The 24,637-nt window shown below is 41.4% G+C and overlaps 2 protein-coding genes across 17 annotated transcripts in view; one reads left to right on the top strand and one right to left on the bottom strand.

Moving 5' to 3' along the window:
- Positions 1-169: 169 nt before the first annotated feature.
- DENND6A (DENN domain containing 6A) lies at positions 170-18,419 on the bottom strand. Of its 3 annotated transcripts, XM_015874885.3 has the most exons (20): positions 18,238-18,419; positions 16,679-16,717; positions 16,544-16,586; positions 15,053-15,165; positions 14,302-14,382; positions 13,836-13,941; positions 12,843-12,922; positions 11,488-11,550; positions 10,792-10,847; positions 10,327-10,449; positions 10,052-10,147; positions 7,390-7,484; positions 6,897-6,962; positions 6,738-6,802; positions 6,128-6,217; positions 4,294-4,347; positions 4,091-4,200; positions 3,395-3,497; positions 2,455-2,529; positions 170-1,974 (listed from the first exon to the last, which is right to left on the bottom strand). In XM_015874885.3, exons 1-20 carry the CDS (start codon positions 18,400-18,402, stop codon positions 1,843-1,845), a joined length of 1,755 nt encoding a protein of 584 aa, XP_015730371.3. In that variant the 5' UTR covers positions 18,403-18,419; the 3' UTR covers positions 170-1,842. The 3 variants fall into 3 exon arrangements, 2 of the variants coding, with proteins under 2 accessions (XP_015730371.3, XP_085372540.1); XR_014934646.1 differs by lacking the exon at positions 6,738-6,802; XM_085516414.1 differs by lacking the exon at positions 11,488-11,550.
- A 3,511-nt stretch (positions 18,420-21,930) lies between these two features.
- The window catches only part of SLMAP (sarcolemma associated protein), a 69,779-nt gene continuing 67,072 nt past the window's right edge, over positions 21,931-24,637 (top strand). For 7 of the 14 annotated variants that reach the window (XM_085516404.1, XM_085516403.1, XM_032447218.2 and 4 more), the window contains exon 1: positions 22,177-22,574. In XM_085516404.1, the coding sequence (XP_085372530.1) occupies positions 22,377-22,574 (198 nt within the window). In that variant the 5' untranslated portion in view covers positions 22,177-22,376. Of the gene's footprint in view, positions 22,118-22,158; positions 22,575-24,235; positions 24,449-24,637 lie in introns of those variants that run through there. The other 7 variants (XM_015874894.3, XM_085516398.1, XM_085516385.1 and 4 more) reach the window with 6 other exon arrangements.

Below are 24,637 nucleotides of genomic sequence, written 5' to 3'. Positions count from 1 at the left end.
TCTTTTGAACAAAACTCCAATAACTGCAGGTGGTTCAGGGGATGGGGGCTCACGTCAGCTCCTAAAGGTCACCCCAGGGATGAGATCACACAGCGCAGCCATCTCTACAAGCTGCTGAGCAGCCTTACTTACATCGAGGAGGAAAGTCACACCCATGAGCCAAGTCACGTCACTTCCAAAAACTGAAAGCCTTTATTTTCTTTTACAAAAATAAGTATTGCAGTCCTGCGATAACAGTGATGGTGGTTGTTACCAGTATACAGCGTCCCAAGGAACCGCACAGTGCTCCAGGTTGGCTGCAGGATAAGAATGGCCTCTTATTCATTTCTGAATTAGGAATTATAGTCATCGGGATGTGCAAACAAAATGCCAGGTTAGAAGTTAATGCTGAAGTGGTGGAGTTTGAGTAACACGATACATACCTTATTCAGGACATAAAGTTTAACTGTATACAAACCGTAACAGTATTAAAATACGTATTTCCATAAAAATAGTCACGACGCTTTGTATCTAAATAAGACATTTTTAGAAAGACGGTATGAAATACTCATTATACAAAAGCACTTTCTTAGAGCAGGATTACAAGGTCACGTGTTCAGGAGTTCCACCCAAGCCCTTAAAAGCACATTGTTTTGATAGCTGATCCACTCGCCATGTACAAGTGTATGCTGTGCGTACACCGTAGCATTAGGTTGATTCGACTTGAAATGGGTCAAAGCACAACCCTGCAGAGCAGCTGAGTGCTGACATACCACTGGATCGTGCTCAAGAAGACGAACATCACAATTGTTGCTTAGTACAGAAGAGAAAATTAGTTTTTTTATGCACATCTGCTATATGCATATACCAAAAATAACATCCCTTTACAATCTTCCCTTGCCACAGTCTGACCACTCCGTAGGCTTTTGTCAGCTAAGGTCAGCATCCTCTTCCCCCCCTTCAGCTCCTCACTGACCCTATTGTTGTAAGTAAAAATTAACACAAAAAAATAAAAAATATACATTTATAAAAGTCTCCATCAGAAGCTGACCACGGTGCCCAGTCTGTGTGTGGGTAACCACTGAAATCACTGACATGACATTCTGTATCAGAACCAGTCGATTCACTGTGATGAATACATCTACACTAGTGAGCCACTTTAAATCCTGAACGTCAGCAGTTTAAAACCACAAGCTGGTATACAGTTACTTGATATTCATTTAAGGCATGTGAATAAAAGCACCCTAATTAACCATCATCAAACAGAAGCGATTTCTCTTCAGGAAATGTTTGTCAGCTGCCTTCTCTTCTTTAAAGATGCTCAATTAATACGGTCTTTGGAAAGAGGATCAGAAGGTGAAAGGAAGATATAGTTAAGAACCACTGTGATTATTTCAGCTGTCCCTGAAACGGTTTCATAAGCCATTGATGGTCTATCAGTAAAATACTTCAGTGTAACGTGCACTGACCGAGTCACACGTTATGCCACTGTTTGTTTTAAAAAGGAAAGCAATCAGATACTACATCAACAGGATCAATATTGCTTACCCCTGAGTTAACAGCACTGGGTATAGCAGCACCAATTAGAAAACATTCTGCAGTGCCAGCACTGCACTGTGGTCCTACATTGTTGAATAGTTTCAGATGCCCACAGATTTTTCTTTAAGAGCACTTATTTCAAACATTATTAGACACAGGAATCCCTTTAGTTGCACTGGTACTTAAGTGGGAAAAACAGTGAGTATATAGACCATACTGGTAGTAAAGTCCATTTGTAGTGTTACTGTACTGAACTTGGTAAGCCACTGTCTTCTGTGATACTACATTCACCTGCTTCCTGCACTCACACACACACAGCAGAAATCATGTTGTGCCAGTTTTGAGCAAGATGTCCTGCAAGTCGTCTGGAAGTGTGAGTATAATATCATGGATGTGTGTCTGCAGCTTTTTCAGGGTATCAGTTTTCACAGGAAGATGTTCTCTGTCAGCCTGCAACTGCAAAAGGTCCAACACAGTGTGACTTCCGCCTAAAATGCCACTTTACCTCAAAACGCACCAAAATGACCTATTAGCAAATACAGAAAATGAATCCCTCATTGTTTAACAGAGCAAAATGTGACCTGCTGGTCGGGGTCAGGTTTTCTCCACACCCACCTAACCAGCAGGAACTGATGCTCAGTTGGACTTTCAGCAATCACAGTAAAGTCTGGTTCTCTGCTTCCCTGAGCGTTCAGCCTCGCTCCCACCCAAAGCAGACACAGAGGTCTGTGCAATGCTAACACAACTGGACGAGCTGAGAAACCAGCTGAGTTCTCAGGTTGAAGTTTTTTGTGTTTTGCTTTAAAATAATCAAAATGGCTGATTTATAGAACCCGGATCTCAAAAAACATTTTCATTAAGTACCTGGAAACTTAACTCCTTAATACCTCTGCTTTGTTTAGCAAGACAATTTGTAGCCACGTTCAATTCACTTACCAGTTTATTCTTCAACTTCAAGACAAGATCAACTGTTTCTACTTCAGTGTGTTTCTGACTCCAGAAAACCAAGTTCTAATAAAAATAAAAGTGAAATATTGGTGTATTTGTGGCAATAAATACAATTTTGAAAACCAGTATTAATTTATACCTACAGTTCAGAGTGGTTCTTCTCCTTTCCCTTATTCTAATGCCATTTGCTTAATTCATTTTACTGTCATACTGTCTCTGAACCCAGGACTTAGCACAGAAGGACAGCAGGACCCAACCACAACACAAACAAATCTAAAAAGCTTCATGCCAAATGGGCTGAGCTTAAATAGCATCTAGAAGACAGAACGGCAGTGAATATTTACCAAATCACATTGGCCAGTATGATGAAAGATTGGAATAGTGTCAGGGCATCATGGGATACCTTCCACATAGTAGATAAGGGCGGATCTTACAACAGAAGATCATGTATGTGGCATTACATTATCTACCAGCAATAAACTTCACTTCTCAGGTTCTAATTTTGGATCAGTTACAGGCTTATTTCCTATCCATAACTCAGTAGTTGTCTATTTGCTGTGGTACCCAATCAGTTTATACCTTAAAAGTTATAACACGCTTTAAGCTGAGATACAGTTTGTGAGAAATAAAACGTCAAGGAAGGAAATCGAATGAGACAACATTATCAAATGCAATGAAAAAAGTAAAATTGAAAATATTATTTACAACCAAAAAAAAATACTGGAGGTATTTGACACGAGATCATTCATGATGAATGAAATGAAACTTCATTTCATACTGCCCTTCTTTTTTAAATGTTAGTCCTAGGCCGCACTTGGTCAGCCAACTCATGTACTGCCAGAACGTATGTGACTAAATTCCTGACATTATTAAGTTGAACCACTGGATGCAGCAGGAACTGACAATTGTGACCACCCATTTTTCTAACCTCATTACAGAGTGCTTCCAAATGAAGGGCCTCCAACTTCTGCGTCATTTCTTTTTGCCGGCTTCTAAACCAGCCATCAAAGTTTGGTGATTTCAAAAAATGCCTGGAAAAACACAGCAAAAAAATATAAAGTTTATATTTTAATTAAAATTCTGTTACATTTCCTACATCTTCAACAGTACAGCAGTTACATTTGAGTTGAAGATGGTGTTAGGAACCCTTCCATTGTTTACTGTCTGAGCATTCTGAAGTAGAGTAACAGCAGCTTTTGTTAATCCAGAAAAGGACTGAGGGGGAAAAATGCAAAGAAAAGGTGTTTGAAAGACAATAAACTTTAGGAATTTTGTCAGGAACAAAACAAGGCTGAGTTTTAAATATCCCCATTTTAGTGTCTGATTGGAAGTATCAAGTTAGAACTAGGCCTTCCCTCCACACATCCATGGCAAAGATTACTTGCACACAGCTACAGTGTTAGCAGCATGTTGTGGTTACTGTTAATGGGTTAAAGAACCCAATGTGAGCAAGTAAATTAAAGTAACCATTTTCAATTTCTATTAAAGCATAGATTCAAAAAGTCAGTATCAGAAAGTCTTACTCAAACCAGTGCTGATAATAACTTGTTCAGGAAAAGAATTTTGATATAATTGACATATCTTTTTTGTTTGTTTCGTTTTTAATGTCGATGGAATAAATGACCTGTAAAGTCCTATCCAGTCTCCCTTTAAACCAGAGGTGAGCTGTGGTCCCGCTTTTTCCAGTGTCTTCATGAAATCATCTTGGCTAAAATGCCTCAGCTGTGGTGGACTCTATAAAAAGATAAAAGAGATCATTAGCATGCAGTAATGCAGCAATTGTCTTCTCTATCAATCTCCATCTCATTCCATCTGTACTTTCCATACCTTCCACGGAGATATACATTTTTGCAAAGGCATCAGGCTTGCCACGTAACGTTCCTAGGGAAAGAAAAAGGTTGTTTGCATAAGCAGTATTTAAGATACACAGTCCACGTGTATATTTACTTATCACTTGTGACCACGTAGTTTTCTAAGTACTGGTACAGGGTGGGGCCAATGCATATTTACCACATAAGAATATAAGGAGGAGCTTATCTAATTCCATTTACATTTCTCAGCTACAGAAGATGACATTTGCTCAGTTCTATAATGACACAGGGAAAAGACAAAGCAGGAAAGGAAGGAAACATACATACAGAATAAATATACTGAACTCCAGCCATTAGCTAACAGTTTCTTTTCCTATTTTGGTAGTCCACAGGTACCTTCATATCAGGGGTGATTCCAAACAATAACCTCTTGTATCAAAAGTATTTGGAAATGTGTCTTAAGAGTCCAGCTGCTGCACCAGCTGTTGGCCACTCTGCAGTAACAATGCTTGGCAAAGGCACTGGCAGCCAGTGGTAGAGTTGAGCATAAGCTCTGACTATAAGAGGCAGCTCCACCTTGCCAGATCACACAAGCAGGTTGACACATTCTGTTATTCATCTTTAAAATCTGTAGGCAGTCATATGTTTTGATCCATGAACATGATCAGCTTTGATAATATTATGAAAACCCTGCTTCTATCTTTTGAGAAAACAAAGCTCCCGCATTACTTTTCTTGAGGCAAAGAACAAAGAGGATGATCTCAACCTGTGCGTTTTAAGACTTGTAACAAATTAATTCATTTTCTTGGTTGAAGTGCAAGTGTGAACACAGCAGCAGATATGCCAGGGAGAGGATTTAGGTTCACCTTATGTGCCCATCCTATCTCAAAAAGTAGAAGACATAATAAGGAAAACCTCCTCTAGCTGTTAACATCCAAGGGCAAACAGAAATTCAATCTGATATGGCATGCTCTAAAACACTGAAAAGTTCAGGTGATCAACAAAATGATTAGAGAGCACTTAAAGGAAACAGCAGGTGTATAAAATCTAATGCTTGAGGTATCGCTTCCCAGTTTTAAATGCTTGCCCAGAGAAACATCTTAACTTTGCACAGAAGCGTTTGGGGCTTCATAACTCCAAATGACAAGTATGAGCACATTAAAACAAATCAATCATCATCATATTTGGTTACAAAAGAGATGGCAGATTTCAATTTCAGTGCTAGTCAAAGCCCCCCTAAACTGTTAGTCTGCATGGGTTCAACAACCTCAACTCAATATTCGTTTGTCCACATAAAGCTACGCCATTAGCTTGTAGTAAGTATGTCCAATTACAGGGCTGGTAAGTTTTTACTAATACAGTGAATGCAAATTCCTATATTAAAGTTTATTTCAGCCAACTCTCATTTCAGTGAAGAATTAAAAACAACATAGTGAATATTTAGCATTCCAGCAGACCCCATGTCCTAGTTAGAAATTAGACAAAATTTGCCTCCTCAGCTTAGGTGCACTGACTTGGACAGGTGAAGAACACCACATTTAAAGAGCAAAATAACAGATACCTGCCATTTCCCAAAGAGAAGATGCTGTAAACTAAATTAGTCTGATTCAGTGAATTATTTATTTTTTAACGTGTGACACCCTGATAGACAGCAAGCAGACGCATCTCAGTCTTTAACACAAATCAGTCTCTCCTTCATAAAAATTTGAATAGCATCTTCTAGAGCCAACTGAACTTGCAGAGGTTGCTGAGATCACATCTGCTATGTGTTAAGAGAAAGACTACTTGTCTTATCCCCCGAGCTACCTTAAGAAATCACTGTAAGAACAGATGAAGTCTTAACGACTTACTAAAGGAATAATGAAACTTTCTGTCAATTCCAAAAAATACCGCCGAAGAATCACACTTTGTGCTTCCGTTGGTCGCTTCTGTTGTACACCCTTAAAAAGAAAAATCACAAAAAGTCTGTTATACGGATATGAAAATAGGGTTATTTAAAAAGATAATATTTATTCCAGTTAGTTTGCCATATGCTCACTTATTGCACCCCCATGCTAAAATGTGAAAAGAAAGCAACAAGATCAAGCCTTCAATTGCTGATTTTCAGTTACGAGTTGGAAAGTTCTGGTTCTTGAACATGCATTAAATGTATATATAGACCAAAGATGTGAGGGGGATGGCAGCGAGGTGAAAAAGTCAAAACAGATGAACTGATCTGTCACTTCAGTTACCCAAATTATGAAGCCTCTTGAGTTTTACAGTTCATTTAGTTATGCAAACTGCTAACAAGAAGGCCTTTCTTCTACAAGGAGAATATCTAAGTATCTATTCAGTTATGAATTAGGGCAAAGCAATCAGAATGTAGTTTCATTGTGATTATCTAGACAGAGCTCAGCTCTAAATGAGAGCATTGTAGGGCAGCATGCAATACAGTTTCCATTAAGAGACTCACAGAATTACCTTTTGTAACTGTTTAACAATTTCTTCGTCTTTGTTCAAGTATGGCTTATAAGAGGTATAAACACCTGAAGAAAAAAGGCAGCAGCATATAGCCAAAGGAAATTATGTTTTTTTAGAACTACAAATATCGGTGATTTAACTCTTAGGTAACTTTATTACCAGGTTTGGAGTCCAAAGTTTTTAAGTTCTTCAGTTTTTTCACTTTCACCTGCTTTGGAACATCACCTGCCAAAACATTTAAAGCCACCTGTTAACAATCCTGGAACCTCAGCAGTCAGAGCTTCCCTTTTATCTATTTGTTTTTTTTTTTTTCCAATGGGTTCTACATTTCTCTGCAGTTGCTGTGACTGATTTATTACATCCTGCTCATCCTAAACTTAAACCAGAAGTTTCTCAACACAAATAGAGAACTTGGTATGAATGAAAACTTAAACATGGTTAGCAATTAATATTGCCACCTTTTCAAAATATTATACTAGATTTGGCACTACAAGAGATATAGCACTAGAGAGCCTAACTTCACTGAGCAGATTTATAACCATGAGCGTTTGGTTAGTAATAAACTGATTTCATTAAACCCAATTACATGTCTGTTTGTAAATAAGCACACAGATCATGTCAGATGGGATTGCAGACAACGTTTATGCTTTACCTGGAAGTTTAAGATCTCCAATCCTGATGATGTGGGGCCAATGCTGGAGAGTTTTTGCAAAAAAAGGATTTGTCACCCCTAGAATGACAGAAGGTCTAGAAAAAACAATACAGTGTTTAAAATAGGACAGCAGAAATGCGTGCCTTAATGAACACTAAAGGTCACCATTAACTTGAAGTTATTTTGTTTTTGCATTGATTTTCAAAAGTAAAAAATTAAGTTAAAGGTAAAAGTAAGCTTACCAAAGTTTCCAAGTTTTAGAAAACAACTAAAGAGATGTCTTGGATTCTAAACAGCAATAGAAGTGCCACACAGAACCACAGAATTGTTGGGGTTGGAAGGGACCTCCAGAGATCATCAAGTCCAATCCCCTGTACTTTCTACTGAGACTCTTGGATCTATTCTGCCCACTTAAAATAATGAGAACAGGGTATTATCTGAGTTATTACCCAGGGTTTTGTTTGTTTTAAATGATCAGGAATCTGGCCCTATGTTAGAAAGGGAAACAGCTATGATTCAAGATCTGATTATGACAAATCTTTGAGTAATTTAATATATGAGACTTTCAGTCAAGCTACCACTCAGATGACAACAGGATGCAAAGATGCTGATCTGCTTCCTTTCCAACACTTCAGTGTCCTTTATAAGAAAGCAATTATCAGGTGGAGAAGTACAAGAACACTAATAGCATTGTTCCCAAGCCTGCAACCTGTCAGGTTTTCCTACCTACTCTTTAAATCTGGCTTTGAGGATGTATAGAGAGAGCCACAGAACAAGAGGTAGTAAGACCTCAGGGCTGCCATTACAGCATAAGGCTGCACAATTTGGGATCTATATTACAATTACATCATATTAGTGCTGTACCTTTCCATATAGTGGTTGCCATCCATTTTATAACCACATATTAGCTAAGGAGAGAATACAGTTGCAACCTCACTGGAACTACTGTAATAGAATAGGTTATTGTCACTTCTTCAGATTAGTCTTAAAAGACTCAAACTTTGTTACATTATGAACATTGTTCTTAATAAGTTTCCTGTTTCTTAGGTAAAGGTGGGGAGAAACAGTTAAATATGATTATGCCACGATGACAAACAGGCATACATTTCTGTGTTATTTTATACCTATATTTTACTTGCCTTCCTCCCTCCACTTGCTAATTATAGCAATATGTATTTTTTAAACTCATGAGGCATTCAGAGACAGCACAAAAATGTGAACACACAGCTCTGTCACTTTGTACCATGTCTGGGCTGTGAAAATAGCAATTTTCATCCCTCAGCCCCATTACACCACAGAACAAGTGGTGCCAAATTGTATCAGTTTCTCTGAAGTCTTTTCTTGCTTATCACTGACTCAGCCTTCAGAAGCAAATCACATCTTCTGAAACTCGCTGATGTTCAAGCGTGTCCATCTGGAAACATTTTATTTCAGATGTTTACTATGTATTTCTTGCCCACTCATTTGAATTCAGTTTCATTATTATTGATGTTTATACCACCCCACTTAACTCATTAGTACTATTCATTTAAATTCACTGGGATTTGCAAATATTGTTCATAATTTCTTCATGTTATCATGCACGGTTTACATTCTTCTCCAAAATAACAATAAAGACCATTATCCATAAAACCATCTCAACACTTTCTTCTGCTGTACTTGATTTGTGATGGCTAATCTTACGTTCTTATCGTTGTCACAAGAAAAAATGATCAGCATAAGAAGCAAATTGATTCTCAAGAAGCACAGCACTAGGGATGTAACATAGGGATGTTACCTGTAGCCTAACTTCACACATCTCGTGCCTATTTTGGGCATGGTCACAAACACCCTTCTTAGAACCACTGCCTATTTCCAGTCCTTTCATGTTTTTACTTTTCATAAGAAAGCCAGAGAAATTCCAGCTCTGTTTCACATACTGAGGTTCTTAACCTGTCTATTTTGCTATGCATGTGTTTATATAATATGGATGGCTGAAGGTTACCTAATTCTTCTTGAAATTATTTTTAGAAGTTAAATTACATGCTGCATAACTATCCCCATGGAATACAACTGTGAGCACAATGCCTATGTTTAGATGTTTTTCCACTGCTGCATCTCTAGCAAAGTTTTTTGGTTGGGTTTGGTTTGTTGTTGTTTTGAATAAGTCAAGAGGAAAAATACAGTAAAAAACAACCAATCTGAAAAGCAATCAAAGCAACCACTATCTGTTCAGACATTAGGAAAAAAAATGTTTAAAAAAGATCAGTAAATCTAACATACATTGCTTAATACCCATATCAAGCTGCATTTAAATAATGTAAGAAATACTGTAGGTTTATAGTGTGAAAAGAAGAAAGTAGGACATAAAAATGAGTTACAAGGAGTCCTTAAAGGAGATGTGAGACTCATGCTTTAAAAAAAAAAAAAAAGAAAATAATTTCTCAAGTATTTACAGTGCTTTTCAGACAATCTTAGTGAAGATAATTTATTCTCGGATGGACTGACTGCCTCAACTAACAACAACACGGACAGTCAGCTGCTGTATACTATACGATCATTCTTAAAAATGAACAGTCAAAACATAATTCACTTATAACAGAAATTCAGGATATTTTAAGGCAGATTTATGGTCACAAGCAGCTTTGAAAGACACCTTCACAGCAAAGTTTGGTTTACTTACGGAGCTTGTGTGCGGGTTGTATATTCTTTGAATTCACTGTCATGTATGGTAAAGTATGGCCTGAAATCACTGCAGTACTTTAAGGGTGAAATACAACTGCAAGGTAGAAAGATAAGAAGCTTTTGTATCTATACAGTGGAAAGTTTCATTAAAGAAAAATCAAATTTAAAACTGATAAGGCTCTGGTATATTCAGATACACTCAGGTGGCACTCAGCTGCCACTGACAATGACTCACTTGGTCATCTCACTGTCTGGCAGCTCCGCTACATTTACCTCACAAGTGCCAACACAGTTTCTGAAGATTCTGCTGGTGATGGTGCCATGACAACAAGTGGTTCTCCTAGCAGCACTAATTCCCAGAGCATCTGAATGTGAAAGAACACTGGACAGAAACACCTAGAATGAGATTGAGGGATGTTAGTACACATAACGTAACCAGAAGGAATATGTATTTGGTTAATAACTGGGTAAAAACAAGGTTTCCAAGAGAATATTTTGTATTTTTCAAATGATTCATAACATTGCAAAAGGTAACATTTAACAAACTCGCTTATTTATTTCAGTTTCAAACTGTATATTGACTGAATTATTTTTTTAGGTAACTTTACAGAAAAAGAGTATTAAAAATTAGACTGATAAGCATTAGTTTGTGACCTATGAGCTATGTGTTATGGAATCCTCATTAATATTTAACTTGTAGAGATTCAGAGTTAGGAATAAATTAGTTCAAATTCCTACCTGAAGAGATCTACTTCATGAACAGTTGGTAAGGTCATGGAGATCTGAGCATCTGCCTAAAAGACATCACAATACTGGCTTTTTAGTCATGACAGCTACTAATTAAAACTTTCCCTTGAATGCTTACAGTACATACACTATACACCACTACTGTACTTAATAATTACTGCAGTATGTAGTACATTAAGTCCATAAGTAACTTTTTATTATGCTTATACTAAGTTTCTCCTAACATCACCTCCCCACATAGGCATGCAGCTTTCAGTGCTGAAGCAATACAACACACTGATGCTGTTTCAAGCAAGAGATACACAGCATAGGAAGACACAGATTTGTTATACAACCACCTTACCTGGACAAAGATTTTGAATGTGTCTTTTGTCCTCCAAATGAGTAAACTTGTACCCATTAAAAGGATGTTTAAGTCGTTAATTTTGTTAGCCAACTATCCCTACCCTGAAGTAGACAACTCTTGTCATCTCCTCAAGTGCCTGGTATAATTGGCTTTAAACACCTTTCACATGAAGAATACAACACTAGATTCTTCTGTTTGAAGTTTCAAAGACACTCAATTCCATTATCAATGGATCATTTATATAATCATTTATAACAACAACAAAAAAAGCACAACAAAATCAAAGACAACTGTTCAGCTTTGTCTTAGAACTATACACAATAGCAGTATCTGATCTCTACCTGGTGCATATTTTGTACTACTGGGGTCGTTCCAGGCTTGTCACGATATGTTGGAATTCGCAGCTTCGAAATAAAGAGAGAAAAGAATTCCTTTTCCTTGCATTGCAACCAGGAGAGACCTAAAATAATCACTTAGAGACAAGCTGCAACATTTAAAGACAGTGTTATACAGTACAAGGTTTAACTTGCTCTACAGAACATCCACAGGGCAGGAAGGTCCTACAGAGGGATCTGGATAGGCTGGACTGATAGGTGGAGACAAAGTGTATTTGATTCAACAGGGCTAAGTGCAGTGTCCTTCACTTGGGTCACAACAACCCTGTATGGTGCTACAGCCTGAGGGAAGAGTGGCTGGAAAGCACTCAGGCAGAAAAGGACCTGTGGCTGTTGGTCAGCAGCCAGCTGAATATGAACTGTGGTGTGCTCAGGTGGCCAAGCAGGCTGACAGCATCCTGGCTTGTATTAGAAATAGCGTGGCCAGCAGTACTAGGGAGGTGATTGCCCCCCTGTACTCAGCTCCTGGTGAGGCAGCACCACAAACACTGTGTTCAGTTTTGGACCCCTCACTACAAGGTACTGAGGTGCTGGAGTCTCTTTGAAAAAGGGCATCAAAGCTGGTAAAATGTCTAGAAAACAAGTATTAGGAAAAGCAGCTGAGGGAACCGGGGTTACTTAGACCAGAGAAAAGGAGTCCCAGGGTAGACTTTATCAGTCTCTACAATTGCTTCAAAGGAGACTGCAGTGAGGTGGGGGTCGGTCTCATCTCCCAGGCAAGAAAGTGAGTATACAAGGGCCTCAAATTGCACTGGGAGGTTTAGGTTGGATATTACAAAAGATTTCCTCAGAGAGGGTTGTGAAGCACTGAACAGTCTGACCAATGAAGTAGTTGAGTTACCATGCCCAAAATTATTTAAAAGATTTGTAGGTGTGGCTCTTAGGAACATGATTTAATAGAAGACCTGGCAGCCCTGGGTTAATGGTTGGACTTGATGACCTTAGAGGTTTATTCCAACCCAAACAATTCTATATATATATTTTTTTTTTTCATCTTGAATTCTCAGCATTTTCAAGTGATACTTAATATTTTATTTGGCAAATACAATTAGCATCTCCTGCTAATCTCCTGCAAATACCAGAAGATTGACATAGACACCACAACTAGTAGTTATCTGGAATCTCTCTAATATCCACAAGAACTAAAAAAGATTACTCTCTAATCAAGGAACCTAATCAAGAGTGGAGTGTAAGTCTGTTCCTGTTCTCAAGCATAAGACACTGAAAACAGAGTGCAGCAAGTACACACAGTAAACGGGGAGGAAAACATTGTGAGGGAAAAGTAGTGCCGAAGTTCTTACCTTCATTACAACACCCATAATAGGCAAATGTAATACTTGCCCTGGAATTGGTGGTGGCCAACGATCAACATCACTACAGACTTAAAGAAAAATAACAATAAAGTACAAATTGTAACTAGTTTGTATGTGCAATAACTCATGGTATTGTAGCCATCTTAGCGTACACTGAAATGTTAAGTTCTAATACCTCACAACAGTGTTATTTATAATTTCTTCACTCCATACTCTGAAGAAGTCTTACAGCACAGTTGACATTTTTTAACGTATTATTTCATCAGAACTACAAAGGTTTTCATTTCAAGAAAACACTATTATCTCATCTTCCATTTATAGCAACCTGGTTCACAATTCATTGAAAGAATGTTATTGAAACCCTTGAAAGTACATATTAAAAAAACTGTGAACAACACACACACAAGTAGCTATCAGAGGTGAGAGATGCAAGTAGTTGGGGGAATAAAAAGTCTTTGGAGATAATAATAAAGAATTTCTAGTATTTTGTTGAAAACGATTTTAAGTGTCATTACTAATTCTGGTAGTTATTTTCTTCTAGAACTTACTTTGTTTGTAATACTGACAAAAAAAAACTGTTTATCTACAGGTGATTACAAACAATTCTTTCATTGCTGCTCCTGTTTGGGCAAAACAAACACCCTCCCTGCCAGCCCAAGAAGACGACATATGTGCAGCTGCCTAAGAACGATTGTCAGAATGCCTGAAAGGATTCAACTTGTGATGAGTACAAATTAAGGACTGATGTCAGCTGCTTATACTGCTGGCCCCCAGTGGGGATCTTCCACCCTCCCAAAAGGATCCAGAATCAGATTCTGTTCAATTATCTAGCCAGAAATCAAACCAGTTTGCTGAAGTTTCAGCCCTCTACCCTGCAGAAAGAGAAATGCACAAACTCAAATGCGACAGAGTTTGCAATTTCTCCAAAACAGACACGAGATATTACAGGAGTGTTTCTGAACAATGTAACGGCAGCACTACCTGCTTCCAGGAAAGCTTCACTTTTTTCAAAGTATTCTGGTGCTATTTGCTTAAGCACAGTGCGAAAGAGATGGACATATGGCAGCTTGCTGATGAGGACCAGCGACTGGAATAAAGAATAACAGCCCAAAAATATCACTTGAAGTTAACCCCTTCTGTCACAGTTCTAATTGTTATCCTCAGAGAACATAAAATGTGACTTTTCCTCCAACATACAAGCCATCTAAACATGACTGCAAGCAACTGCAAACACAGATCTCCTGATTTTCCAACTTTCTGCTTCGATATAATGTTTTCTTCTAACAGTGGAGCTGGAGCATACTCAAGCTCATTGAAGATCAGACCAGGTTACTACAAACTGCCACAGCATTTAGCAAAAAGATCAAGATATTTGTTCCACTTCCCTGATGTCACTGAACAGTAATTATCTTCAAAATACATATTTTCCCAGAAAAATCAAAGTTACCTTCTGGAAATAGCCCCTTTTTAACGATTTATCTCGAACTTGTCTGAAATACACATAGCCATAGTAATACGCTGGATCCTTCTGCAAAAGAAACAAAAGAATTTGTCACCTTGATACTTTCTCTCTTCTCAAAGGATTCTACATGGCTCTTTACCTGCAAACTCTGAAACTGGTTAGATATAGTTAAGGACTATTCTGTTTACTGACACTAACATCTTTGTAAGTACTTCAAAGACAAAGCACCACTGTGTGGAAACAGTTGTCATTTATAGCTTTGCTATTTTTCTATCTATATTCTCTTGAAATGCCACTGAAAGGAAAACTAGAATTAAATCCCAGAGGAATAGGTCAACACTGAGCTTTTAAAGACATTACGAAGTGTTCCAGATGTAAAGGATTCTACAATCTGATCTCCAGGTCTCCAGTCACTAACAGAACCAGCTCTGGCCACTGATTTGATTCATTACAGTCCAAAATCCATGAAAACTCATAGAATAGTTAGTGGAACTGATTATTACTTAATTGTTATGATAACAGCATACTACAAAAAAACATCTGCTCAGCTTTCTCTCTCAGAACAAGAACTTTTATATATATATATATATATATATATATATACACAATATATATATAGATATACACACACACACATATATAATATATAATATAAAATATATATAATACATACATGTGTGTGTGTGTATATACACACACATACACGCACAAGTATTATTTTTCTTTTATCACCAACCTTTAAGTAAACTGGTAGATCTCTATCCAAGTGGTCCAGAAAACAACACAGAGAAGCTTTCCTTCCAGAAGACCGTCGAAATCTAAAACAAAACTGCGTGTCGCCAAGACAACCTACATGGGGGGAAAGAGATCAACAACAAATGACAGCATTAGAACTTGACCATGGAAAAAGGGAAACACACTCCAATTGTGCCTGTTTATACATATATGTATATATATTTTTAAGTAAACTATTAGATGGTTCTGGCAACAATAAATAGGTTTCTTTAGTCAAGAAGAAGAAACATAACTCTACCTTGTGGTGAGTTTGTTAGCTTTGAAGATTCAGATTTATGTCCCTGAACAGCTCTACTGACAGGTGCCCTACTGTTCTTACACACCTTATTGCTCTGGCTGTACAGTTCTGCTCATTTTACTTACCACTCTTGTTGGGGGAAAATAAATAAAGCAGCCTTAGCTCCTTATGCATTACTTTGTACCTTTGGTATCTTCCAAAGGTTGGACAAATTTGTAACCATTATCAGTGAGAGTCAGAAGACGACAACTCATTTTCAGTAACAGAAGTTTTTTCTGTTTACCCACAGGTTGTCAAGAAAAGAGAAAATATGTTAATTTTAACGACATAAAGACAAAGCGAAAATAGACGAAGCTGTTTTTTTATATATATTATTTATACAAGAAAGCTCTTGTATATTAAAGGCATACATGTGCATCATTCCATAGTAGAGTTGTCCTGCTGCAGAGGAATCAAAACCCAAAAGTACACACAGTTATGGAAACAAATGTGTTACTACAGGTTTTGACTCTGATAAAGAAATAAATGTGAAAAGACATGTCTGTACTTCTGCCATCCCTTCCTGCAGGTGGTCTAAGTCATCAGCCACATGCCTCTAATTCCTCTTTGGCAGCAGAACAGGAAAATTTAGATGAAAGAAGAATTCAGCAGCAAGCAGGACCACACACAACAAAAAAGGAAAGAACAGAAAAGAAAATGTAAATTCCACATACTTTCCCTTCAGGACTGTTCTCTCTAAACCCTTTTGATTTTTAGAGGCGCATTTCACTGTCAGCAGTTTAGGAAACACACATTTAGATCTTTACAAGAAGAAGTTCCCAAATCCCTCCATCTGTCTCCAAACTCTGTGCTTACAATTCTCTCTCTTCAATGACTAAAAATACTATTTTGTTTAAAAGAGATATCTACCTCTTTTATATACTTGCAAAGTACCTTAGAACTTCTGCACACATGTCACCAGGAAGGCCTTATATTCCTGATATTTCACCCACAGCAACTAAAGAACTCTCAGGCCTTACTGCAATACAAACGACCATAGTTTTATACTTACCTGCAACCTTTTTGTATTGTAATACTGAGGTTTCTACAGGAAGGATTTAACCCCAAACCCTGTGCATATATTGCTGATCCTGTTGAACAGAGCTTAGTCCAACAGCAGAAGACAACAGAACAAAAGGGAATAAAAGCACCTACCTGAGTTGGAATCTGGAAAAGACAAGTAGCAAATATTGGTCTTCTAAAGAGTCGGGAAAAGAAAGATACAGTTACATCTCCTTATATTTCTAAAGTACAGCCAAATGACATATTTACATAGCAACCACTATTTACCTCTTTATCTGTGAGCTTTGAATGTGGAGGATATATTACCTGCAGGGAAAAAAAAAAAAAAAGATAGTATTTCATTTAAAAATACACCAAATGTAAGTAAAAAGCTTATCTTAAGTATTTCTACATTACAACCCTCAAATACTTGTCAGCTTTAGGCTACAGCCTATGATAAGTTATTAATGCTATGCATATGTTCTTACTCGAACGCTTTTTAAGCTAATGATCTTTGAGACTAAAGATTAAAGAACACCTCTGCAAGGTGCTCTGGGTGCCAGCTGGAGATTATAAAGGTATGCTCAAAAATTCAGGCTATTTGACATTTGGTACAGCTGGTCTTAAGGAAGAGCAGTTTGTATTTAACCTGTTAGAAGATGCAGCCAATGACACTATAGAAAGCCAATGTGTTACTCTCTGGAATCTGGGTAGTTAGATTGGGATCATCAAAATTCAATCACAGAACACCCACTGTGCTGAGATTATCTGGTGAAGGCTGCTTTCCAAATGCTTCCCTTCCTAACTTCTGTGCTCATCCAACGTGCTGAGCAGAGAAGAAACAGCCTGAAAGGCAGCGTCATAGCAGAGCCTGTGCCAGGAACTCCAGCTTCCCATAGATGTAAGTGCGTATTGTTATAAGTGAAAGGAAAGTAACTAGAACACAGTGATTAATTGGAGGAAATAAAACAGCTACTTTGGAATCCTCCCCCACAAAACAACTGGAGGGAAAAGGCCCCACAGCTGCAGGTTTTGGCAAAGCACTGCTTCTGTCTAAGCAGTTTCCAGAGAAGAAATCAAATCTTTTGTGTAGTTTGAAACCACTCTGCATTTGCTTTGCATGTGTGCTTCTCTTAATATGTTGCAATGCTAAGTAACCTCATTCTTAGGACTCCAATTGAAACTAAAAATGTAACTAAAGAAAACTCAGGCCATAGTTCCGCACACACATTAAGTTTCATTTTACATGTGCACTCAGCTACAATTAACGGAACTGATGCCAGAGCTGCCTGCTGACCACAGGGCCCCCAGTTACACAGGAATATCGTATATATAACCAGGCGCCTGGGTTACACAGGAATCTCGTCCTGCTCGCTGCCAGCATGAGGTGAGAACAGCACAGATGCTGCCATAGGACATTAGTTTGTTATTTGTATTTCCCCTGCAGCCAACGATGCACATCAACTCCGCTTTAAGGATCCTAACAGCAGCACCGTCCCAGCCACAACAAAACACAGCGAGGAAGCTTCTCCCTACGCCCCAGCTGCACGGACACACGATGAGAGCGGTGCAACAGGACGTGGAACCGCCGAACAGAGCAGCTTATTTCCCATCCCCATCAGCGGTAAAGCACAGAGCACGGAGCTGTCACAGGGATTTCTTACCCCGCAGTTCCCCCCGGGCACGGCCGCGCTTCCCCCGCAGCTGTGTGTGCAACAGCGCCCAGAGGAAGTGCCCGATTCCGGCACAGCCGGGCGTTCCGCAGGAGGGGGATGGGGGGCTGTAATAAGGGGAGAGCAGCGAGGCGACCCGTGCCCGAGCCACGGTGCCCGCGGGCCCTCACGTACCTCCACGGCCTGGCCCAGCTCCAGGTCGAAGCCCACCACGCACACGCAGTGCAGCCAGGCGGAGAAGCGGTCCCAGGGCAGCAGCGGCACGTCCCGCTCCGGCCCCTCCGCCGCATCCTCCCCGGCCTCCGCGGCGCCGTCCGCTCCCGGCTCACACAGCGCCATGGCGCTGCCCCCGCCCCGCCGACCCGCTGCCGCCGGGAGACACGTGACCGCGCGCCGCCTCCGACGGGAGAGACCACGAGGGAACCGGAGGGGGCGAGTGTTCCCCATCTGTTGTACTGTGTGCGGGTGGGGAGCGATCAGTACTAAAAGACATGGGGATTTTGTTAAGGGTCCAGAGGAGGGACAGGAAGATGATCAGGGGGCTGGAGCAGCTCCCCTATGAGGACAGGCTGAGGGAGTTGGGCTTGTTCAGCCTGGAGAAGAGAAGGTTGCGGGGTGACCTCATTGCAGCCTTTCAATACCTGAAGGGAACTTACTGCCAGGAGGGGAGTAAACTCTTTGAAAGGGCTGATAATAGCAGGACACGGGGAAATGGTTTTAAGTTAAAAGAGGGAAGATTTAGGTTGGATGTTAGGGGGAAGTTCTTCACTAGGAGAGTGGTTAGGCCCTGGAACAGGCTGCCCAGGGAGGTTGTGGATGCCCCGTCCTTGGAGGTGTTCAAGGCCAGGTTGGACGGGGCCCTGGGCAACCTGATCTAGTAAAGGTGTATGTTTGGTGGCCCTGCCAGGCAGGGGGTTGGAACTACATGATCCTTGAGGATCAACCCAGGTCATTCTGTGATTCTGTGAACTCCACCACCTCCATGGGCAGTGCAACATTCATTAGCGACATTTGGTTAACTATCAAAACAGAACCGTAAGAAACTAAAGGATGCTTTCACCTTTATCGCAATTTCCTACACAAAGAGGAACAAACATGTAACTCAGGCAAATTCACATTATAATTGTAATAGTTTAAGATACAGCCTCCAGTTAGCACAAGCCATTGGTGGCAAAGCAAGCTGCAGACATGCAGTAAGATATGGAGGCATTAGTGGCTGTGCAGGATGGTTCTGCAGCTGCTTCAGCTCTTGTTTCTTTGTGCCACCTCAAACTCACCAGCCGTTACAGCTTTGCTCATTCCCAGGCTCTATAAATGATTGCTGTGCAGAATAACACAAGGCTGAGGGTTGGCTTCATCAAGTCAAACTCATGGCAGTGATTCTACCACAGTACTTAATGTGCTGGATCCATGTAGGAGCTGAAACAGGAACAGCAAGGACAGAAATACAGCGCTAGAGAAAGCACGCGAAGAACACGTACCTGTGCACTGAGCAGCTCCTACAAACAACACACAGCTAAGATTCAAATAGGATTATTGCTGTACTGATGTGCCCTGAAATGATACCAAGTAGTGCTGTGTCTGGAGATACATATATCAAACATACACAGAATATTGTATGCTTTATCAAAAACCACAAGCAGTACATTTTAACAGATTAACCTGCTTTCTGAGACCGCTTGTCCCACTCAAGAACAATATACTGTGCCTAAAAAGCAACCACAGGTCAGCAAACCGAGAGTGTGAGCCAGCTAGTCTTGTCCCCAGCCCTCTAGCGGACAAGCAGGGATTGCTATGAACCTAAACAGCGTTATCTGTTATTATCCAAACTAGCACACTCAGAATCTACTGCTCTGATTTCCCATATCCAAAATGGCTACAGAGCAGGCTGTCCTGCCCTCAGTTATGATGGGGTATGGGAAATTGGTAATCACAGCCTGAACCTCTGATTAATCAGCTGAGAAGTGTTGGGTCAGCTGCGGGAGCACAGGTATGAGTAATTTAGCTGGGGTAGAGCTTGACTTTACTTGCCCCTTGGAGTTGTCATAATGGGACCTTTCTGAGGGATAGACTAAGTTCAGGATATTGTAACATATACAACAGGGGCTTAGAGTTTAAAGGACATGTAAACTCAAGATATTCTTTTTTCCAGCTGGTCACAAAAGACCTTAAGATGTTGTAGAGATAACACGGTATGAAATATGTTTGATTCTCAATAATCAGATCTGCAAAAACATAAATGCTTAGAGAGGACATTACTGAAATGCATCCACTGCTCAGCTGTTTATCTATACTGTGATTAAGTCCTCTCGATTCTTACTCCTCCTAGGTGTTTTTTCCTTCTCTTTTTGTATCATTGGAAGGAGAACAGAGTCAAACAAGGCTGCAACACATCAGGTCTCCCTCGGTAATAAACATAGTCAAAAAAAGAGGAGGAAAAAACGAAGTCGACCCTGAGCTCTTACTGTAACCACTCCTTATGCACTGTGCTGCCTTACCTCGAGTGCTCGTGTCTCACTCACTGCTGGCTGCACAGCCCGGCCTGTCCCTAATCCCAGCACCTTGTCACGGGTTAATTATAGCGCTGGCACAGCTCCACCATCTCTCTCGTATCAAACAATCTCATCTCGTTTGCTTTATACGGACTGACTTATGGACAGACTGGGTCTGCAGAGCCCCGGCTGCTGCGTGACCTTGAGGGAGCGACACCCGCCGCTCGAGCTGCAGCACAGAGCGGGATGTGCGCGAAGCTCCGCCGGCTGGGCTGCGGGATGGCGGCGGGCGGAGCCCTGTCACCTCCCAGCTCCCACCTGCTGCCGGCCCCAGCCGCCCGTCCCTCCTTCCCGTCCCGCTCTGAGGCTCCCGCCGGCTCCCTCAGCCCGTCACCCGGCTCAGGGCGTTGCTCCTCCTGTGCCGCAGCTTCACGGGCAGCACCGCGCATGAGCCGGAGGCCGATCCACTCCTGCGCAGTCTCCAGCTCCACAGCCGGGGGCGGCCGCCGCTCGTTCCCTATGGTCGGGGCCCCGCCGAGCACGGCTCCGCCCTCCGACCCCCGCCCCTCCCCGGCAGCGCCGCGGCTGTTACACCGGGTAGGTTTCCAGTCACTATGGCGGCGGCTGCGCTGAAGGTAAGGGAGGGAGCGGGGCTCCGCCGCGCCCCCGCTGCTCCCTCGGGGTCGGGCGCCGCTGGGCCGGGGGGAGGCGCGGGGCCGCGCCGGGCGGGGAACGAATCTGACCCGGTTTGTTTTCGGCTCCGCAGGTCGGAGGAAAGTTTTCGCGGTCGGCGGCCGCCTGAGAGGCAGAGCTACCGAGCGGGCCCCGCCGCCAGGCCCTCACAGCGCCGGGCCCGAAGGAGACGCGCTCGGCGGGCGGAGAAGGCGCGGAGCGGCCCCCCATGAGCGGCCACCTGCGGCGGGGCTGAGCGGAGCCGTGGGCCGCCCCCTGTACCGGAGCGGTGTGGGGGCTTCGGAGGGACTTCCTGGAGCCGCCCCCCCCCCGCCGGCAGCGACCCGGAGCCGCAGCGAGCTGTCAGAGCGCCTGGGGCCCAGCGAGCTGCCCGCCGGCCTGGAACTGAGAGCGGAGCCGCGAGCCCGTTCCATGCCGCACCGAGCTCCTCGGCCCAGCGGCTTCGCGGGGCTGTAGAGCGCTTCGGCTTTATCTGGGGTTCGGCGTCGCTCTGGTAGCCCGGCCCGAGGAGCGCCTGTCTGCTTTAATGGACGATGATGAGGAGATGCGGACCGCCCTGTGACACGACCCGATCCCCGCTGCGGAGTGCGGGCTCTGCGACCGCCTTTCTGCTCCGTGAGCTCTGAGGGAGGACTCGGGTCCTTTTTCCCCCTTCCCTAAACCTCTCTTTGCTTCCATGGTGCGGTGGTCAGTGTTGTTTACGGAAGGGGGAAAAAAAAGGAGGCGGTCGAGGTCCCAAACAAAAGTATTTGTATGACTCATCCACTTGGATTTAAGACGTTCTCTCCTTCTCTCAAGGAGCCTTTCCTTCTCTCTGAAGAAATCAGATGCTTGTTCCTGTTCTTCCAGAGGAGGATGGATTGAAAGTGGTACGTTTTAGACATTTTCTGGGCCACTGCTGATGTTGTTAAGAGACATAATGGGGCTTTTTCACTGGATTATTGCCAGAATTAGTTTACACACTGAAACCATGAGTTGTTAGGCCTCTCGTATGCGATAATGTTTGTCGTGCTTTAATGTAAACTTGCTGTGGAAGTTTGGCATAAAAATCGTGGAGGACGGTCTGCATCTGCATCAGAAGAGGTTGTCTTCGTCTCTGGTTGGTGTGGCAACCCCAATCTGTCCTCGATGCCTTCAGCCTTGGCCATCTTCACCTGCCGCCCCAACTCCCATCCGTTTCAGGAGCGTCATGTCTACCTGGATGAGCCCGTCAAGATCGGCCGCTCAGTGGCTCGCTGCAGGCCAGCTCAGAATAATGCGACTTTTGACTGTAAGGTGCTGTCCAGGAACCACGCACTTGTCTGGTTTGATCACAAGACAGGCAAGGTAAGATGTTTTGCTTGCTTGATTTAAAAATAGCAAACCTTATTTATTTGAGCAAGTCCCCAAATATTGCAGATCACTTTTGTTTCACCGTAATAAACGTGGCTGTGTGTGGAAGGATTGTGTTATAGTTAGTGATTAATTCTCTGGTAAATTGATAATTTCTTACCAAGCTGAAACTTTGTCAGTTCTTAAAAGTACTTAAAGCTAACAGTGCTGAAAAATGTGCGTGCTGGAGTGCGTGATTTTGAGGTGAGTAATAATTACAGATATGGCTCAGACTTGTGTGAATAATACGTTTATTTTTTTTTCCAAATACTAAGAACTGATTAACTGAGCGTGTAAATAAATCCCATTTTGAGCAGCTGTCAGAAAGCAGATTTTAAAAGCGTGCTGGGTTTGTGTGCTGCTCTTCCTACATTTTTGAAATCATATATAGCGTGTTTTGTTTGGACCCGGTGGGTAGTGGGGGTGTAGCAGATGGCATACAAGGTATTTTCTCATTGCTAGTGAAAATGGTATTAAAATCCATCCGGAGATGTATTAACCTGCCGCTGTTTCCCTCGGAAAGTCAGTAGCTGTGGTGTTATGTGAAATACACAGGTTCTGTAGTGCATGTTTTGTCCGCTAGGGTTTGAACTGGGACAAGTAAAGCCATTTCACTCAATGGCTGTGAACTTAAATTTCAACAAGAAGGGAACGAAGTGCAGATTTCAGTTGCTCTGTGCTGTTATTTTCTTCCTCATGTGTTGATGTTCCACCCTGAAACTCCACCTGGTACAAATTAGCTCCTTTTTCTTTTTCTCTTTAAGCTTCCCTGCATGCTCTTCTGTGAAATGCGGTCAGTGTAGCTCTTGATTTCAGGAATAATAAAGTCAGTAATGAATGCTGTGTTTTTTACTAGTGTGACACAGCATGAAGGGCAGTAGAACAAAGTTCTTAAACCTTCCATTGTTAGCTATCCCCTGTTATGCAACACCTGGGCATGATGGGACAAGACAAGCGTTTAATTTCGTGAGGCTGGGTTATGGCATGGCTTTCAAGTTACTTGTAATTGTGTGAACTGCTATCTGTGATTCATTAAAAATACTGTTTTGGCTTTATAAGGTTTGTGATATACATTCTTGGACACTCTTAAGATCTTAAGTGCATGAAATATGGCTAATTTTAGTTTAAGCTCAGTTTTTAACTGTTTTTTGACACAAAGGGAAAGGTTTTACTTTATTGTACTGATTTGAATTGTAAAGGTATTGTACATATGGTTTTTTTTATCAACGTTTTCATTCTTCATAAGCATTTTAAGACCCTTATGTGCCCTGTGATGGCTATAAATACTCTAGGCGTATTACAGGTGGTTTAATTAGAGAAAACACTGAATGTTGAGCAACTCTGCTAACTCAGAGAAGAGGTGAAGAGGGGCCCGGTTGTTGTTTAGTACTGTTCTTAAATATTTAGTTAGCTTTGGCTCCTCTAACACGTGTCAAAAAATGATACGCTTATTCCTTTTATCTTTAGCTGATCTAAAATAGCAACTTGGTAGTAGTAAATAAGATGGTAACATGTGATAGCTCTTGAAATACCATCATGTGAGAAGTAGATGGGGGGAATCTTGATGAAAATTGCACAAATGAGAATCTGGATCAGTAGCCATAGTGATAACTAAATAAAGAGTGGGGTTTCAGATGATGCACAGGAATGTATCACTGTATGTTTTACATGTTGGAGCATTGCAAAAGGCAGAAAGAATTGATAAAGCAGAACACAGAGCTTTGGATTCTGTTTGCTTCATGACAACAGTGGTACATTTAGGGAAGACGGAGTTGGAGGAGGGGGGGAAATGCAGTGAAGGAGAGAATATGAAGTGCTGCTGGGAAAAGGTGGGTGGTGGTAAATACAATCTTAATCTGGAATCACAAAAGCTGCTTAAAACGCTGTGGTGTGTTAAATGAATAAACAAAAACCTAAATTATGCCAGAATATTTGCATGCGGGAATGTTCATTGCCATTGTTTACGGATCTTCTCATACGTGTATCTCATGTAGGAATGTATCATTATCCTATCTGGG

This window comes from Coturnix japonica, chromosome 15 (genome assembly GCF_054131305.1).
Source record: "Coturnix japonica strain WE chromosome 15, WE-NBRP24, whole genome shotgun sequence".
Taxonomy (NCBI): Eukaryota; Metazoa; Chordata; class Aves; order Galliformes; family Phasianidae; genus Coturnix; species Coturnix japonica.
Note: the sequence above shows the minus strand (reverse complement) of the source record. Positions and strands in the feature narration are given on the sequence as shown.